This window comes from Ostrea edulis, chromosome 3 (assembly GCF_947568905.1).
Source record: "Ostrea edulis chromosome 3, xbOstEdul1.1, whole genome shotgun sequence".
NCBI lineage: Eukaryota > Metazoa > Mollusca > Bivalvia > Ostreida > Ostreidae > Ostrea > Ostrea edulis.
The window spans coordinates 45,012,438-45,032,981 of record NC_079166.1 but is presented as its reverse complement, the minus strand read 5'-3'; the positions used below and the strand labels follow the sequence as shown (position 1 = coordinate 45,032,981).

Below are 20,544 nucleotides of genomic sequence, written 5' to 3'. Positions count from 1 at the left end.
CCCTGTCTTATAAAGTTGCGCCCCCCACCAACCACAATCCTTGGATTCGCCCTTAATGACCGCCAATATTGTTTTAATGTATCACCATTAAAAACTAAGGTTTGCAGATTCGTGTAGTTATTGTAAAAACTATCTTCCACATCTATTTCTTGGGGATCAACCTACGTTTATCAAGAACTTTGATTTCTAAGGCGAATGGAGAAGAAAGGAGCGGGTTGTCTATGGCGCGCCAAACATATTTTGAATTATTTGAAGAAATCATCAATTCATTTGCACTATTACCCAAAAATGTGAGAGAGCAAGTGGCCTGGTGGAAGTAGGTACAAGACAAGTTGGTGCAGTAGCGAGCAAATGGGCAAACTCATACTCTGACCTAATACACGTATCCAAACATCATGACCAAACATCTGTCAGCACCTTGCGAGTCTTGTAAAAACAGTACTTCTTGGACTGGGATCATCAAACTTGACACGCATGTATAAGGGAGTAACCTATTTTAAGAAGGTACTTTTGTAGGCACAAAATAAGAAACAGTACTAGTAAAGCTAGCATAAACAAGCTTAGTATGGTGCAGTGTTTCTGTGCGTCTGTCCTTTCATTCAAATAATAGCAGGTCAAACCTGGTATTGGTACATATCGGTATGTCCCCCATGGTGAGAGGAACATGCCCTTGTTTTTCTAGGTCAAAGTTTGGTCATACTTTTATGGGTAATCGTGTGAAGGAAAAGCCTAGGATCACCAAACTTCGTGCGCATGCTCCCTAGGATGATGGTTACTTCTAAAGTTCTACTTGTTAAGAGTGAAATCTTTCTTCAGTTTGATGTTTAACAACGTCTTCTTTGATCTAACATTTCATTGATACTCTCCGATATTAGAGATACTGCCGAAAGAACACTTGTACTGTTGGAGTCATGTTTTGTTTAAAGAATGGTTTACTTTGATGAAAGGTGAAGATAAAAACAGTGATCAATTTCATAACTCCTATAGGGAATACAAAATAAAGATCTGGACACACCCTGTCGACCGGTCACACCCGCCGTGAGCTATATACCCATATATGTCTTGATCAGGTAAATGGAGTAATCCGTAGTCAAAATGAGTGTGCCATGAACGGCCTAACCATCGGTACGAAAAACACCTCAGATAGCATTTGACCCAATGATAGTTATAAATATAGGCAACCGAGATCATTATAGAATTTGCGAAATGCTGACCTTAAACGAGACTGTTGAAACCCCCGTAACTTAAATTTTGTCAGTAGCCTGCCGCGATTTACAAACTGATCATATGCAGAACAAGCTCCTGCGTATCGAATCAATTGAGAGATACATGTATAAACACCATATGTAGGTGATAATGAATTATTGCTATATAAATATGGGAAGTTGACGATGGAGAAGCTGCCATCATCCCGATTGTCATAAAGTTGAGTTGTTAGTTTGCCGTTAATATCCACTTTCCATAAGATATATTCGTACGAATCAGATGTGGAAGACTCTTTGGTGTCTTTTATGATGAGTTCACAGGGATATATCGAATCGACATATGAATGAAAATGATTATTAATAGATATAACGTCGTCGATATATCTAAATGTCGAGTTGAAGGTCACAGCAAGAGATTTTTTCTTCTTGTGTAGATACCTTTGAACAAACTCTGCTTCATAAGAATATAAATATAAAAACAGGTCAGCTAACAAAGGAGCACAATTCGCGCCTACGAAGATATTGTCAATGAGGAACTCCAGCATATTTTTTATTTCAACTTCAGAGTACTTGTGCGTAGAATCAGAGTGGTATTTAACAATTGAAAGTGATTTTTTTGGATGACTGATAACTAGATATGAATATTTCTTTTTCTCTCCATTTTTGTTAAAGAAGCAACTGTCTATGATGTCAAAAAGTCTAGTCTTTAATTTATCGCGAGGAAGGGGTGTGTAAAGTGCTGAAAAGTCATACATTTTGATGCTGATTCAAGAAAAGTTTTGTAATTTCAAATTTACTAAAAGTTCTTTAGAAATTTTTAGAATCCATATTTTATTTACAAAACTTCTGACATATGTTTTGGCACATTACGTTTGAAGTCGCTCCTTCACATGCGTTAATATTCTAAGGAGGAAAGGCAGGGGCATGGTAGAACATTTCGTCAATCCAGCATTGCATCTTTCTTTTTAAGAGTTTTTGTGAAGTTTAGGAATCCAGTATAGGTACAGTAACTCATAATCAACCATCCCATCGACTGGGAAGAGCATTGCTCTTGTTGTCAGTTCCAATCCAATAGAAGTATGCTCTGAATTAAGATACAATTATTGTATGTGGCTACTAATTATGTTATCAAACAATCATGTGTGTGTTCTGTTACAGCTAGCCAGAGTATACCATTGGCACTACCTATATTGGTAACTTTGGTTGGTCACCAATCTTGCAGAGTGCCTAGCCATGAGATGGTGAAAAAATCGTGTCGTAATTGCATGCAAAGGCCAGTTACAATCCTTTCTATGCAAATGAGAATCTAAAAATTACAGAACCAAAATAAGTTCATTCTAACTCTTGTCGCCGCAGTGGTCAAGAGGTAGAGCGTTTGTGCCGCATGCGGAAGGTCAAGGTTCGAATCCCGGCCGCCACAGACCTAAGTCGTTAAAACAGGTAATGACAGTTCCATTGTCAAACGCACAGCATCAGGTGGAAATGTCACGGGTCCTCGGAGATGACCTCAAAAACGGGTGTCCCGTGTCACAGTAGGTGTGACACGCTATTTTTAAAGAACCCTCACTGCTCAATGACATATAGCTTATTTGAAGCAACCCAAATAGTCGCCCGTCCCAAATCGTCGCCGGCGACGATTTGGGTATAACCTCACACTCCAAATTGTCGTCCCCCTTGCTGCAACTATTTGGAAACATCATTTATATACAAACTGGCCCTGTTTGTTAACTCTTTCTCTCATCCTTCTTCTTCCCCTTAAACGTGATCCACAACATGTGTTAGATGTAGGTACAAAATATTAGATAGTGAGGACAAGTGACGTGGGGACATGTTCTCAATACTATTCTCTCTCTCTAAACCATTTTTTTTTTTTTCACAATCGGAAGAGATTATTAGATAAACTTTTATAGGTATCCCTATAGATATACCTAAAACACTACATTTTTGCCTTTACAATAACGTATCCGTGTATTCTCTTCTAGACATTATGAGGACGTCCTCACTAAACTTGTTTCATCGTCCAGAGAGAGAGAGGGGGGGGGGGGGGGCGGCGATGTGTCCGACAATTTAAATCATTTTGCTTTTGTAGTAGGGTCATTCTGCTCATCATGGGTTTTTTAGATCTTGTGCACCGCAGATTTGTTAGTGACCTCAGATTATATTAGATTACGACTTGTAGCCGCCGTTTGGACACTCGTGAATCTCTAGTCAGGTGCTCTACCAACTGAGCTATCTGTCCACCGTTTTAGATCTTGTGCACCGCAGATCTGTTAGTGACCTCAGATTATATTAGATTACGACTTGTAGCCGCCGTTTGGACACTCGTGAATCTCTAGTCAGGTGCTCTACCAACTGAGCTATCTGTCCACCGGCGATCGAATCCGGCTGACCGCTACATTTGTTTGTTTAACTCGTTGCGCGCGCTCTCTCTCTTTCAATAAGTAAATGAACAAGCAAACAAAGCTATGTGCTTAGTCCCATATAACCTACATACAAATTTTCAGCTCAATCGGTTCACAAACACCAGATTGATAGTCGAAAATAGTTCGCTATGATTACAGCTCGCGGCGCATTGAGCTTTCATATTACGGGAGGAACACATGAAACCCACATATCGGTTCACAAACACCAGAGATACTGCAGAGCTGCTGAAAATTGTGCAAAGCTAGCGGCGCTTTAAGCTCTCGTTCCAGAATTCTCATTCTGGGGAGTCATGTCAGAGGGTGACTAGCTGCAATAATGTAGCCCTATCCAATTTTTTTTTTATTCTGACGTTTTCGAGATAGGGCTACAATTCCATAGGATCTCCGTAATGGTGCAAAATAATTTTAATGATAACCGATAATAAACTCTGTGTATTAGTCCCAAATGTTGTTTACACCAAAAGGAGTACAAACTTTGTGCTCGGGCATGTCTAATAAAGGTGTTTTTCATTAAATATAATGTACAGCATGCAAAATTCTTCGTCTGCTCCGCCATGCTTGTTATCGCGAGATCTCGTAGGTGGATCTAATGAAAAGCCTAAACATTGACAATCAGCGCGAAAATGTAGTTACTCGAGCCACTTCGACAAAGAAAGGAAAATGATATTGTTGCAGAAAGAATTTACACTCTGCTGTTCGGCTTTTAACTTGATATTAAATTCAAACCTTTTCAATACCGACGAAATAGTTTTCGCCTCCATACTTGTCCATTGATGTAAATACTACCTTATATGGCATATGCAAATGACTTGACAACCGGAAGTTGAAACTTCAGTACATCAAACATGGCGCACAAATATGAATCGAGAAATTGGAATTTATCGAAATTGCTGAAAACGGTAGAATAGAGCCTCACAAATCTAAAGTTGCAGGTTGTAAATTTATATATTGACTAAGAAACTTAGAATATCATTTTATTTACGTAAAGAAAGTCAGGAAATGTTTAGAATGAGCGCAAATGTTGCGGGAGTGAATCACTCCCGCATTTGCACCATTACAGAGATCCTAAGGAGTTGTAGCCCTCTCCCTAAAAAAAAAAAAAAAAAAAAAAAAATCAGAGAGGGCTACATTATTGCAGCTAGAGGGTGACTTGTAATCTACATACAAAATTTCAGCCCGGTCGACAAACACCAGAGATATGATTGCGGACAGACAAACAGACCCATGCAGGCATTGTGTGTTCTAGAACGTGGATATTCCCAATTACGCAATCATGTGTTATTGTAACAACGGTTATCTGTCTGTTTGGGTTGTTTTAATTATTGCTTTCAAGTTAAACCTATGTACCCGCCATATAAGAGGGGTACAATAAAATAACTTTGTAATCTATCCTAAAAACGTCAATAAAATAATGGCGGGCGACGATTTAGGGTGTACTATAGTACATCCCAAATCGTCGCCCCTAATGATAGTGCAATCTTGCCCCAAATCGTCGCCGCGACGATTTGGGATGTAACGAGCCCTTCTTCGGTATTGATGACGTCTTCGCGAGTGAAATACCGGTATTCTCCAGAAGAGCGTTAATTTAAACAATCAATCATTCCAACTCCTTAAGGCATGAAATAGGGTTAACACAGGAGTGCACTACATGATGTCATACAGATTACGTATATCGAAGGACATTCTGCAATTCTCTCATCAGGCAAGGTGGAATTAAATGATATATTTCTGTTATTGCTGCGCGGATCTTATGGCAACACTCTAGTTACACTTTATCTGTTCAGATGTAACACTCTAGTTACACTTTATCTGTTCAGATGTAACACTTTATCTGTTCAGCTGTAACAATCTAGTTACACTTTATCTGTTCAGATGTAACACTTTATCTGTTCAGCTGTAACACTCTAGTTACACTTTATCTGTTCAGATGTAACACTCTATCTGTTCAGTTGTAACACTTGTTATGTGAGCAAGTGCAACAACCTGTCTACATCACCCAAAGAGCAATGTGAATGTATCCTTAAACACAAACTGTCTATATCACCCTTTGAGAACTGTGAATGTACCCCACATATAAACACGTTGGAATCTAAAATGAATACTCTTCATTAATATACCGTATAAGTAGAATCTTCAGCAAGGATTTAACTTAGGCATTATTATCAACAGTTGAGATTAACTAAAATTAAATATCCCTAATATTTATTCCATATCGGAAATAATAGTTATCTTTCTTGGAATTTTAAAGTCACTCAAATTAGCTCTTGCTAAATATATTTACCAATAATTTATGGGAAAATCGCTAAATTTGAGTCTCACTAAAACTACCACTTACACGGTATGTATTTGAAAATTCAAAAGGTCTTGATAATCATCAACACCCAGCAGGCTTCACATTCTTTCTCAACAGTGTGAATGAATAAAAAACCCTCCTTACCAGTAATTTTTCATTTACATGTTTTTATTGTTTCGGTTTACACATCTACTATATCTCTCTCGTCACAGATTGCGCCCCTACAAATTTACCATATTCATACATGTACAATCTCATATGTATATAAAATGTAAATTCTTATATATACACAAAACTTTTGAATATTATATACATAAAATGAGCAGCAACATGATTCACCATCAATATACATGTATATGCTTGTACAAAAACATTTCACAAAATGTCCATAAATTCAAATTTTGAAAGAAAAATGCACAAAAAAAGCTCTAAAAAATTTAGCCTCAGCACAAAGATATAAGGAAGAATAATGCATATGTATTGTAGCAAGCTTTCAGGCTATTTCTAAACATTAATGAATTACTGTTTGACAACATGAACCTGAACTCTCAATAAAATTGGGAAAGAAAATGTCACACTGTGAGAGATTTACAATCTAAGTTGCAGTTTGATATTCTTGATCAATTATCAAATGTGTATACCACTGTTGCATTTAATGAACCTCTGTACACGTACAAAGCAGGCCCAGTGCATTGAAACCAAACCTTGACATTAGTCCAGTGCAGTTTGATTTTATGTCTTTCCTGTGAACACTCATGTAAAACCAACCTTCAATCATCACATAACACCTGTATACAGAAATAAGCACCTTTCAAAAAGACATCAGGATGTCTTCACCATTTTACAGATACTTTCATCACCTCAGTTTGATGCAAACACTGGTTGTGTATGAAACTTGGCTTCCTGAATTTCTCTCACCAATCGGATTCTGTGTAACATTTTGTTCATGGCCTCTGTTGACAGATTCTGCGTGGAGTACCACACTGGGCTATCAGGAACACAGGATCGCTCAGGGACCAGATAAAATGCATCACTCCGGTTCTTGATGCTCTCAGGGCTGTAATAGATTGAAAAGCAAATTTTATAAACCTTTATGATGTATAAATCTCAGATATCATCGTAAATCAAAATGCCATTAAAGGAGAAGGTACTGTTTTACCAGTTATCTGCCCTAAGAATTAAGCTATCTTCAAACTTCATCAAACTGGCAAAAATAAAAGTCAAACATGTGTATATGACAAATCAATTAGCATTTAAAATATAGCAAAAGGAAGTTTCTATTAAAGAATTATGAAATCAACATCATTTACCAGTTTAGCAACTCTATACAAAAAAAATTTGACCTGTTTTATTTCACAGTTTATTTATCCCATAAGAAAAGTTTCCTCAGCTGTCATTCAATAATAATATCCAGATTCTTTTATCTCAAAATCATATTATACATATAAGTTTGGTTGCAGGCAATGCATGAGCTCTGGGATTTTTAAAAAGCTAAATTGCAGTGAAAATGTACCTTCTCATGTAATCTGAAAATGTGCAGTTTCCTTCTTTTGTAAAATATCACGTTTTCTTTTTAATGATTCAGAAAAAACAGGGCAAAATAAAATCGTAAATGTACCTTCTTCTTCAGGACTGCAGAGCAATTCAACAATTTAATAAAACAGATCTTTTCCCCTATTTTACTTTTCACAAATGCAAGTGCCCATACTAATCAAACATACAGTATATGAACTATTGAAGAGCCAGAGTTTAAAAGAATTTTTCAAAGCACACAAAGATGTTGCAAATCAAGTTCAATCTCATTGCTTTTCCTACATCTAACAAGTAGTATGCCAAAATGTAAAACTACAACACTGCATTGGTTTTCTCTCCAATAAATCCACTTTGCATTTACACATACTGTGTATGTACTTATCTTAGCAGGATGAAGATTTTAGTGCTAATCCATGGTTGTGTTAAAATATGAAAATCTTTATTTATCCATTATAAAACAGAGTAAGCACTAAATCATGAATATGCCAAATAATACAGCAGATCTGATTGTACCAAATTTTAAATTTGCTAAAAATAAGTACATGAACAGTATTTCAAATCAAATTCTACAATTTAAGGGTTTGTTAAAGGTTTTTTTCTGTGTGATTTTAACAACCTTCTCCCAAACAACAAACATGCAAAACATGCCAACACAGCTCACTTTAACAAGAGGTATTTGAGAAACACTGATGCCTCCATATGGCAGCAAAGTCATTCTGGTACCAAAAGAAAGGTCTTGTCACAAGGAATACACATGTGATATATTAAATCTTGATCACTAAGCATTCAAAAGTTTAAAGTTTTTCATAAGTAGATCAACCTCCAAGGTTATGAGGTCGAGAATTTTGATACTAAAAAAAGTTCTTGTCACAAGGAATACACATGTGAAATATGAAAGCTCTAGCACTAACCATTAAAAACTTACGGCCATGGTTGAAGTTTTTTCAAAAGTAGAACAAACTCCAAGGTCATGAGGTCAAAATTTTTGGTATCAAAAGAAAGGTCTTGTGACAAGGAATACACATGTGAAATATGAAAGCCGTTCAAAAGTCATCATGGCCAAGGTTAGAGTTTCTGCAAACAAACAGACAGACGGACATACCAAAAACTATAGGCTCCTTCACTTTCTGATTATAGGGGCATAGAAAATCAGAACCTGGTGCTAAAGTTTCACACCACTGTAGATGTAGCTCCAGAAAAAGTTGAGGCGAAATTCTTTGAAGTTGTGATGTTTTGGGGCTTTAGTATGTTTGGACATAAGTGTAGTGGAAAGATATGTTGGAAATTTTTTTTATATTAGAATTTTGAGATGGAAAAGCGAGAATACAGCAATGTACGACCTCAACCTTGTGCAGAAAAACTGCATGGTAAATCGAATGTTTTTATAAGGTGTGAATCTGTAGCGCTCTGTTCTGTCCCAATATTTTCCCAGAGACTTATTGTTCTGCTGGTCTTGTACATAATGAAATACTTCTTATATTCTGACTGACATGGTAACATGTTATTACAATACTTTGATTACTAAAGCTTCATCTGACCGTGAAATGGCAACCTGCATTGTCAATTTTAGTAATTCTCATTGTAGAAATCAACCCAAGGACGACTGACGAACCACTTCCTCTCTAATTCATATTTTGCAAAATTCTTTGACACAGAATAGAGCATATCTTTAAAGAAACAATAGTACCAGAAACGGTACATAATACGCATGTCACAAGTTTATGTACGGTGTTTTTATCAAGCCATAACTAGTAGAACTTTTCTGAAGGTACATGTAGTATCAGCCAGCATCAAGCTGCAACATAATTTATTTTGCATCATTTGAATAAAAGGTCCTAGCATAAAAAACTGTAACAAAAGGTAAACAGACATACTAAGAGTTATATGTGTAAAATATTTTCCCAGTAAATGAGGAGTTAAATGTGCAAACCATGTACTCACTTTGTAATGCAATGCACTTCCTCAAAACTGACTAAGTTCAACAACCTGTAATTTTTCAAAAATCTTTGCCATATGCACATCATCAATACCCATACAACCACTCTGTAAAATAAGGTCCTTACTTGAAACTGTGGAAGGAGTTAGACTTACAAATCATGTACTCTCTATGTAAAATATTTCATCCAAATTTGAAGAAATTGAAAGCCCTTCCAACATGCACATCTTCAATACCCATACAAACAGTCGGTAAAGTCAGAAGATCCTATTTTGAAACTGCAGGAGAAATCAAGTTCTTTCCTAATAAAACATTAAATTTCAAATAAGGGGCAAAACTCCTGCATGAGAGGTTGAAATGATCAAAATTGCAACACCATCCACATGATACACTCGTTAGATGTTTTACTCATTATAAACAGACGAGTGTGCATGACACCAATTCATGTCAACCTTGGTGCAACAATTGATTTGTCAAGATATCTCTTGAATTGTTAACTGCAGAAATGATAATTCAAAACATACTTCATTTTCTTACATGTACATGTATTTAGATAATTCCTTTCACATGGTATGAATTACTTAACAATATTGGGTTGAACAAAGAAGTGCTCCATAACTAAAAGAGGGACAAATCGTTTCCAAAATCTTTTTACATTATACTCATTAACTACTATTTAATTGACATCTTATCAAAATGATATATGCATGTCCAACTGAACTCCTTGAAGCATTATGGCTTAGATCATTACTCCCATGGGACAAATGAAATTCTTGAAGCATTATGGCTTAGATCATTACTCCCATGGGACAAATGAAATTCTTGAAGCATTATGGCTTAGATCATTAATCCCATGGGACAAATGAAATTCTTGTATCTTTGCATTTTAACAGTACATAATGCATACTTATGTCATTATTGTTGGAAACAAAATAAATATGTATATTAATTGTTATATAGCTATATTTTATGAAAAAATAAGCATTTCTTTGTACAATAGTTTTTTGGGTTGTTTTTTTTAAAAACAAGGTTACTGCATTACTCTCTTATATTTGTAGGGATTACTTCCAATAAATAATAGCTGCTCCCCCCCCCCCCCCCCCCCCCCCCCCCCCCCCCCAAATCTATGACCTGATTTTATGTTGCAATTTGTATTTCTAATTGAAAAAGTTTGTTGATTCTAGAACTCAAATCTACATGAGCCCTAGAAGGGTTATCTCATTTATGGCCATATCATCTTAATTAAAGGTCACAGGGGCCCTAATGTAGGGTGCAACACACCTTCAACCTGAGATGCATTTACTGACCACGTTTGATTATTCTAAGCCAAAAAATTGTCTAGTAGTAAACCATATTTGGCTATATCATCTTCATCGAAGGTCACAATGACCTAAAATTAAAGTGTGTGTAACAGTGACACGCCTTCTACCTAAGATGCATCATCTGACAAAGTTTTATGATTTTAGGACTCGCAGTATTTAAGTTATGAGCTGGACATGAAAAAGCTAAAACAAGACAGACGGACATGAATGCCATACCATAATCTGTTCCGTCTTAGACGGGCATATTAACACATCAGACACACACACAAACACACACAGTGTGTGCCAAAAACTTTTTCCAATACTAGCCCAAAACTAAACAATACAGGCTAGTGATGGCAAAAATTTACTAGCCCAAATTGCTCTTTACCAGCCTCTGAAAATGTGGTAAATAAAATCACATTTTATGTCAAGTCATTTAGATTTATAAATGCTCATATTTCTACTTCATCACCTTGTTCTTTACATCATGGGTGAGCCCTGGCATTCTATTTCTGTTTGAATTCCCGCATACGTTTTAATTCATTGTTTCGACAGCAGATGAAGATTTCTTTGCTTCAAATTTCTTTTTTACCCAGGTCGCATTGGTTAATTTAACTCATTTAAACACTGCGGCCAGAAATAACAATTAAATATAAATAACAGAATCAAACATGGAGGGAGATCAACCAGAATAAAATAATCAAGGAATTCGTAAATACAGTCAAATATCTGTATCTCAAATATGTGTTCTCTCGAAAACCCCGATCTACGGTCCTGGCTGTATTCCCTATATAAATGATTTAAAAAAACTCCTGATATCTCAAACATGTTTATCTCGAATACCCTGCTTATGTCAATGTGTCTTCAAGGCATCAAGTCATAACTTCACCTTGTTTATCTCGAAGTGCAGTAAATTTTCCGGTCTGCTAAACATACCTGACTTCATTACTTCACACATTCTCGCCGGAGACTATTCATACCAGTGATTGTTAAGTAACCTCTACCATATGTGAGGTTTCCATGTCGTGGTAAATGGTATGACAGCTTGGGTATTTAGCGCAGTCTTTGAACATAAAATGAGTAAATTCATGGCCAACTATACATAATCCCACCCAATATCATGAACAGTGTTTTAAATAATTTTCAAAGTGCACTTGAAGTTTATAATCATGAAAATGACAATGTATTAAATAATTTGCAATGCTTTATCATTACCACAGAAAGTTTAGAGTGAACTAAAATTAAACAATTATGATGACAGTTGCATAAAAAAGGAGGCACAAAAAATGTTCATCAATTAACATGTCTCAACACATTAAAGGCAAGCTTTCAACCCCTGGCACGAAACAAAGCTTCAAGCGATTACCAATGTAATGAGAAGAGACAATACATTGTACAATATTTAAAACAATGTTGAATACTGCACAATTTTGTAATGTTATATAATTTTCTTTTTAAATTTTAACGTGATGTTATTTAACTACAACACAATTTCTACTTTCCATTCAAGCTTGGGTCAATAATGTAAGCACAAGATCTTCGCAGTTGTTGTATTTTAGATACAAACTATATACAATGGAATATAATGTTTTATGGGGGGGGGAATGGAAATGTTTTTCTTTGAATTATTACAATAACTTCATGAATTTAAAGGGATAATTTTTTTTTCTTATTTTTTTTTTTTACAGAAAACCGCATTATTATTATTTATAGGGCAAGTGTTGCGCATCAAATGAACATATAGAAACATAGAGGAAGTCACTTAAACGAAATTAGAAGACAATTCGGATATCTCAAACCCCTGGATATCTCTTAAGTTTTATCAAAGACCCTCGGACTTTGAGATACAGATAATTTACTGTACATCTGATCAGCATCAACAAATAATTTAAAATTTATATTTCCATTAATTGTAAATAAAATATTTTCAACAGTAATAAGAGTTGAAATTCTACTAGTCTACTGTTGACTTATATTTTACTAACCCAACCAAAATTTACAAGTGTTTGGTCATTGGGCTAGTCCTTTTGGCACACACTTTGTGTATTATATTTATACACACACACACACAAACATACTGAGGAATCATTATATTTGGAGGTGGATTAATTATCGAGGTGTAAATTTTCGATTCAATAATTATAAACCATATGAACGAAATTGCAAGATTGTAAAATTTTGGCAATCCACAAAAACTGGCCCCTGTGAAGATAAATGATTCCACAGCAAACTTTGTATATTCCCATACAGGTAACAAACTTTGTATATTCCCGTACAGGTAACATATGGAAGATGACAGACATTCCAATCAGAACTTTTGTCTTCAAAAGTAATGGGAAAGCTGATGTTTAGCTCTGAGATTGAACTTACTATTTTCTATAATCACTAGGCCTGCAATATAGAAAGCATACCATCACACAACATACAAACATTCCACAACAATATTATTTACATATCAAACACGTGTAGAAAAAATTCATCTAGTTAAAGCAAAAGCACAGATACCACAGAGGTTCCAAATTTCATGTTCTTTTATATAGAATACTTAGATAAGACCTCACACTCAACAACTTACCATTTGGAGAGATAAAACTCGTACAACTTGACTGGACACCTGAGAGGATTGTCTATATTCTCTGCTTGTTCATAGATAGGCAGTTCTTCTTTCTTCTTGACTTTCTGAGTATCATCTAAAATCAAACACTTGGAATTTTATTTCACTACATTTGAAAAAAATAATAATTTAAGAATAAATGTTTAGGTTGTTTGTATTATGGAGGTATATAAACAATCAAAGCAAAGGGTTTTATGTATTATTGGCAGAGCTGATTATGAAGAAATTATCCAATGCATCCATTGTTCCCAATACTAATAACAAACTAGCCACTAGTCCTCATTTTTATGGTTTGGGGTGTCATTGAATAGAGAGTTTCATAGCTTACATTGAGAAATACAATATGTTAAACAGCAAGTTCAACACAAACTTTCTTATGTACAATATACAATTCATATCTTCTTAACTTTATTATGTACAATATACAATTCATATCTTCTTAACTTTATTATGTGCAATATACAATTCAGTTTGCAATTTTTGATGGAATGAAACTGTAGTTAAATCATTGAATGGTAAGTAGACTAGGTGTGTCAGCGCCACATGAATGCCCCCCCCCCCCCCCCCCCCGTTACGCACATCAAGGGAATGTAGTTTTCTGATTCCAATATTCTTTATGATTCCAATCGGGCTTGGTTCAAATTTGAAAAATCATAATATTTCTGAATTTTGACCATTTCATACTTGAGAGCTTGTATCACTCTTTTGATAGTGAAATCACACTTCATAGGAGGTGTTTTAACGAGCCATTAAATAAAAATTTAGTGTAATGAGCTAACATAATACAAAAGAAGTCTGGAATTAACAGTGAATGATCTACAAAATCCAATAACTTTTGTTTAAATAGTTCGAACAACACAAAACTCGAACTTGATCCATAAGTCATCACTATATAGAGACATACCAAACAACAGTCCAGAAAACCGTAAATTACAAATTTTCAAAGTTTGATGGATTAACTTTCGTAAAATATGACATGAAACACATACTTGGTCGGTAACTCATCAATATGTAGAGACATTCTAAAACTCAGATCATTATCTACAAGAGTAAAATAAGTCAAGAAAACTTTGACGGAATAACAGAGGGATGGACGGTAAGTGGTAACGCTATGTCCCAAGCCATTTCATGGTGGGGGTATAAAAAATAGGCTCTTCAAGTTTCATGAACCTTATATCTGATCGAAATACAGAGGAGTGAAATGACTCCTGTATTCAGCAATAATACACATAGTTCAGCAACTATATTGTAGGTTAATGTAGGTTAAGAGAGTACTGTAACCGGTACATATTACACCCATGAGATGGTTATATAGAGTGTTTATTTTGTGACCTTGATTGGTAAACATGACAAAAATGCCAGGAGTTGTAGAACTATCAGCCATATACTGTGTTTATAACATATGATTAAAGGAAGGTCACAAATATATTACATGGTCTTTTAAATTTACATATCTATTCAGGATAGCTAATTCGATATATGGGTTAACCTAAAAATCTGTGGATCTTTGGTTTCAATCTTGCAGAATTTTAAATTTTTAATGTAACAATGAAAAGCACTTTTGCAAGAGTTTACGCAAAATCTATTACAACATCTGCTCAATATTATATGAATGTGATACTTTCAATTATTCTGAATTTCTTGGGTTCTCGTGCCTTTTTAAACCTCCCTAAACAAGACATCCAGATGATGAGAAGCAAAATCCTTGCACTGGGCGCATCTTCAAGCTGTTTACAAAGGCTCTAGCTTTAAAACTGTGAGAAGAGTTAAAAGGATAAACCATGCACTCACTTTATAATATTTCTCAAAACTGACTAAGTTTCACAACCCGTAACTCAAAAATTGAAGAAAATTGAAATCCTTGCCACATTGCACATCTTTAATACCCATACAAACACTCAAGAAGAGGGTCCTCACTTGAAAATTGAGGGAGGATTTACCCAGACAAATTATATACCCTCAATACATGTATACTAATAATTTTTCAAATAAAGGGGCAAAACTCTTGCACGAGAGGTCATAATGGATCAAAATTGCAACATGATCTAGAGTGAACCAAAGAGAAGTGTCAGCTTCATATGTGACAGAGAAATGAAAATAAAAACAGAAAACTCCAAATAGACAGATGGACATACATTGTAGATATCACTGTACCATAATACAGTGATTATGTGCCTGTCTTAAGACAGGCACATAAAAAGGGCTAAATCCTTCTCAAACCCTAACAATATGCAAAGTACATTCAGGTCAGAATCAAGCAGTACACAAACTATTTATTACTGTAACAAGAATTCCTCACTCACTAGAAGTTTTAAGTGGTGTGGGACAGTAGTATCGGAGGAATACACTCCGTCCAGAAGAGTTGCCCTTCCCAGGCAGTGATTTCTTCCAGTGCTTCATTATATGTGTGAAGGAGAGTTTCAGGTGGTCCTCAGCTGAGTGAAGCATGAAGTATTTCGTGTTGAAGTAGACAAGTGTGTTCAGTAAAACATGTGGGGAGTGGGCACCTAGCTGTTTGGATTCCCAAAGGTGCTCCTCTTCAATTCGACAGACCAGCTGACCTGTAAATGAAATTAACAATGTTATCTCATACTTCTACCCTTGCATTATATCTAACGTCCAACTGTGAGAGTAAATTCACCAACATTAGAATGCTAGTATCAAAATGTACTTGAAATCTTTAAATGAACTCAATCACAACACACATAAAAAATTGTAAACGAAGGTTTCAGTTTATCCTCAAGCACCTCTCCATAAAACAAGAGGCCCATGGGCCACATCGCTCACCTGAGTCACCTTGGTCCATATCAGATTTTCCATATCTATTTGCATGTAAAACCGTAGTCCCTATTATCGCCCCAAACCTACCCCCGGAGGCCATGGTTTTTGCAAACCTGAATCTACACTATGTCAGAAAGCTTTCATGTAAATGTGAACTTCTTTGGCCTAATGGTTCTTGAGAAGAAGATTTTCAAAGATTTTCCCTATATATTTGTATGTAAAACTTTGATCCCCTATTGTGGCCCCATCCTACCTCAGGGGGGCATGGTTTTAACAAACCTGAATCTGCACTATATCAGAAAGCTTTCATATAAATCTCAGCTTTTCTGGCTTAGTGGTTCTGGGAAGAAGATTTTTAAAGATTTTTCCTATATATTTGTATGTAAAACTTTGACCCCCTATTGTGGCCCCATCCGACCCCCGGGGGCCATGATTTTAACAAACTTGAATCTGCACTATATCAACAACAAAAAAACAACAAAAAACAAAAACAAAAAAAACTTTGACCCCCTATTGTGGCCCCATCCGACCCCCGGGGGCCATGATTTTAACAATTTAGAATCTGTACTATATCAGGAAGCTTTCATATAAATCTCAGCTTTTCTGGCTCAGTGGTTCTTGAGAAGAAGATTTTTAAAGATTTTCCCTATATATTTGTATGTAAAACTTTGATCCCCTATTGTGGCCCCATCCGACACCCGGGGGCCATGATTTTAACAATTTAGAATCTGCATTATATAAGGAAGCTTTCATATAAATCTCAGCTTTTCTGGCTTAGTGGTTCTTGAGAAGAAGATTTTTAAAGATTTTCCCTATATATTTGTATGTAATACTTTGATCCCCTATTGTGGCCCCATCCTACCCCCGGGGGCCATGATTTTAACAATTTAGAATCTGCATTATATAAGGAAGCTTTCATATAAATCTCAGCTTTTCTGGCTCAGTGGTTCTTGAGAAGAAGATTTTTAAAGATTTTCCCTATATATTTGTATGTAAAACTTTGATCCCCTATTGTGGCCCTATCCTACCCCCGGGGGCCATGATTTTAACAATTTAGAATCTGCATTATATAAGGAAGCTTTCATATAAATCTCAGCTTTTCTGGCCCAGTGGTTCTTGAGAAGAAGATTTTTTAATGACCCTACCCTATTTTTACCTTTTCTTGATTATCTCCCCTTGGAAGGTGGCCTGGCCCTTTATTTTAACAATTTAGAATTCCCTTTACCTAAGGATGTTTTGTGCCAACTTTGGTTGAAATTGGCCTAGTGGTTGTTGAGAAGAAGTTGAAAATGTGAAAAGTTTACAGACGGACGGACGCCGGAATACGGGTGATCAGAAAAGCTCACTTGAGCTTTCAGCTCAGGTGAGCTAAAAACAGAAAACAAGGTGAAATAACCCCCCAACATTTTTCCAATTCATAGGAAGTTTAGATTCCATCTCACCTGCAGCATTAACCTTGGGCTGGTAATGAATAAGCAGCTCATTTAAACACTCCGTAAACTTTTCGTAATACATGTCTGTGAAGATATTGTCAATTCTGCCATTCTCAAACAAATACTGCTGAATTCCTAAAGTGAGATCAGAAATATAATTATCCCCACTATGTCAATGATATTGGTTGATTCTCAGTTGAAAACTAATCATAAGTTCATCAAAGCAGAATCTTATCCTTTATGCAATTTCAAAATCCAACCTTTACATGAATTTCAAGGCATCTAAGCATGACATTTACCTAGACATAGGTAGAATATACTGTCTGGTGCATACTCCTCCCCATTAGGTTTTCTAACCTCTTTTACAAACAAACACAGAGAGTAATTCAGTTCATCAGCAGTACAACCCATCATGTCCGTTTTAAACATCTTAAGCTTCCCTGAGCCCTGCTTGGATACCTTCTCCAATTGGGCATTTTTCTGCACCACCCAGTGTTTCCAAGCGTTAACACCGTAAGTGAATTTAAGATACATGTTGGCATCCGGTGCCGGCTCCTGCACCTCTGGTTCTGGTTGTTCAGTCACCGAATCTTCCATGGGCGTTTCCGTTTGGTGGTTGACCTTTTGGCGTTTGTTTCTTCGTTTGTTCCCACCTCCCCTTGAGGACCGTTTTGTGGAGGCTCGTCCTGACCTAGTTTCCCTTGGGATGTAAAGCTCTTCTTCTTCCTCCTCTTGAGATTGTTCAGGGGCTGGTTTTGGAGGAGGTGGTGGAGGCTCTGTACATTATATATAAAATGAAGGGCATTTACATGCAATTTGAAACACAAAATCTATTTCATCTTATTTATTACATCTAAAATTCAAATTTGACAAGAATTCAAATAATTCTGTTATACAGCTGTACATGATTCAAATCATATGTTCAGACAGTACCTTATCAACAGCATATGATTCTGTATGAGTACTTATGGTATTCAATGTACAGTATAACAAAAGGATAATTTTGAATGATTTCAATCAAGATAAAAGTAAAGTAGATTAAATACACATGACTGGTAAATGATTGGAAGCTGATCTTTCAGCACTTTTTGGAAAAGTTATCTGCCCTTGAAAAAAAAGAAAAATCTAATTTTCTAAATATATCTGCAGTAAATCATTAATTTTATTTCATATATTTTTCCAAAGAGAAAGTTTGTGTAACTTTTTACTAAAAGATTTGTTTGACAATACAATTTCTTTAAAATATACATGTATCTTTATAAAAGTGAAATAAATCCAGCAGTCACCAAAATTTTGTATATTCCTATGGTGGATTATTTTTGTCTAATAAATCCCTCAAAATAATACCAGGATTAAAAACACAATCCATTTATATGATTGTTATACCTTAAATATCTTAAAGTGTCATTAAAATCTTGTGAAATCAGAGATATTAGTGCTTCTATATTCCTACAAGAATGGATAAAGATTTTCATATTTGAGTGCAAATCATAAATTATATGAAGCACTTTGCTACAGCACTAAAACATGAATCCTGCTAACATAAGCACACATACAGTAATTATCTGCATGATAGAGTTTGACCACACCTGTATTAACTGGGACCGGCTCAATAGAATTCTCCAGATCCATGACTGGTTCAGACATTTCTGATGCCATTCTTAGTGCCATCTGAAGCATATCCTCTCCCAGTTCCCCATTACTCTCTGCTGGGGTCCCATTGACATTTGTTTCAGGTCAGGCACAGTAGATTTGGGAGTTGGAGTTGGCGATTTGCAGCTAGGCTTTTCTGAAGTATAACATTTTTTATGAACAACACATTATACAATAAAATAGACCCTTGTTATTTCTAGCAATAGCATACATGTTGTTTCAGTATCTAGGCAGAAAAAACTGTCACAACAGGACTAATCTCCCCATATGGGACATTGGATGGAGGGAAATAGTGAATAAATGGTTTTTAAGATATACTCTGAACAATGACAAAATGACAACATACATGTAACCCAAAATGGAAAAAATATCCATAACCAGTCTATGCGAAAGACATCGGACCGTCTGACTTGACCGATGTGCAGTGCCTAAGGTCCGACGCATCATTTTTTACACCAGACCGGTATGTCCAATGTCTTAGTGTCCGGTTTTGAGCTTTACTATTTTGACGAGGAGTCATTGAAATGTTTGTCATAAGTAAAAAATATCACACAAATCCAAATGCATAAATGAATATGATTAAAACCGCATGGACCGTCTAAAGTATTCTGCGGGAGGGATCCCTGGTACATATATAGTATTACTAGCATAATAAATAAGATTTCCTTGGTTTTGCATTTTCACATGTTTCACTTTTTTATATTAGGTTTTTCGGTCTGACAAAAGTTGGTTCGGTCCGGTGTGTTCATTGATTACACAGGACCGAATGTCCTGTGTGGTCCAAAAAACTTTCGCATAGACTGCATAACTTCCTCAAATCTTTAAAAAATCTCCATCAAAATAGCAGGTGCACAACTTTATTCTTCACATACAATACAGAGTTTTAATGAAATCTGCTCATCTGTGTAAAAGAAATATTGTACTCTGGACAAATTATGTCTATGGGCAGACAGATGAACAAAATGATTCCAATATACCACTCTAAACTTTGTTTGCAGGGCGTATAAAAACATGATGTAGTTGTGAAAGACTATGCCCCTGAACATTTGGAAAATTTGATCTTGACCTTGATGAATGGCCCTGACCTTTGAATTCATTAATTCTCTATTTCAGAAAATTCAAAAGTCCTGACCATGGTTTAAGTTGGGGACAAAAGGACAGACCAAAAATAATTTCCTTCATCTTGGTAGATTGGGGGGGGGGGGGGGGGGGGATAAATCACCTATACTAGCTGAACTCTGCATTCTCAACTACTACTCTACTGAACTATAGGATATGTGTATGAAATAGTCACTGTGGTGTCAGAAATTTAAACATTTGCTTACTGTAGCAAAAAATTGTAAATTTAAAGAAAAATCATCAAGAAAAA

The 20,544-nt window shown here is 35.8% G+C and overlaps 1 protein-coding gene across 1 annotated transcript in view; it reads right to left on the bottom strand.

Moving 5' to 3' along the window:
• Positions 1–6,065: 6,065 nt before the first annotated feature.
• Positions 6,066–20,544, bottom strand: part of LOC125676950 (zinc finger MYM-type protein 3) — a 30,576-nt gene continuing 16,097 nt past the window's right edge. Inside the window, 9 exon segments of the mRNA XM_048914827.2 lie at positions 6,066–6,978; positions 7,081–7,125; positions 13,065–13,085; positions 13,270–13,384; positions 15,612–15,869; positions 17,532–17,657; positions 17,822–18,298; positions 19,112–19,258; positions 19,261–19,311. Coding sequence (XP_048770784.2) covers positions 6,783–6,978; positions 7,081–7,125; positions 13,065–13,085; positions 13,270–13,384; positions 15,612–15,869; positions 17,532–17,657; positions 17,822–18,298; positions 19,112–19,258; positions 19,261–19,311 — 1,436 coding nt within the window. The 3' untranslated portion in view covers positions 6,066–6,782.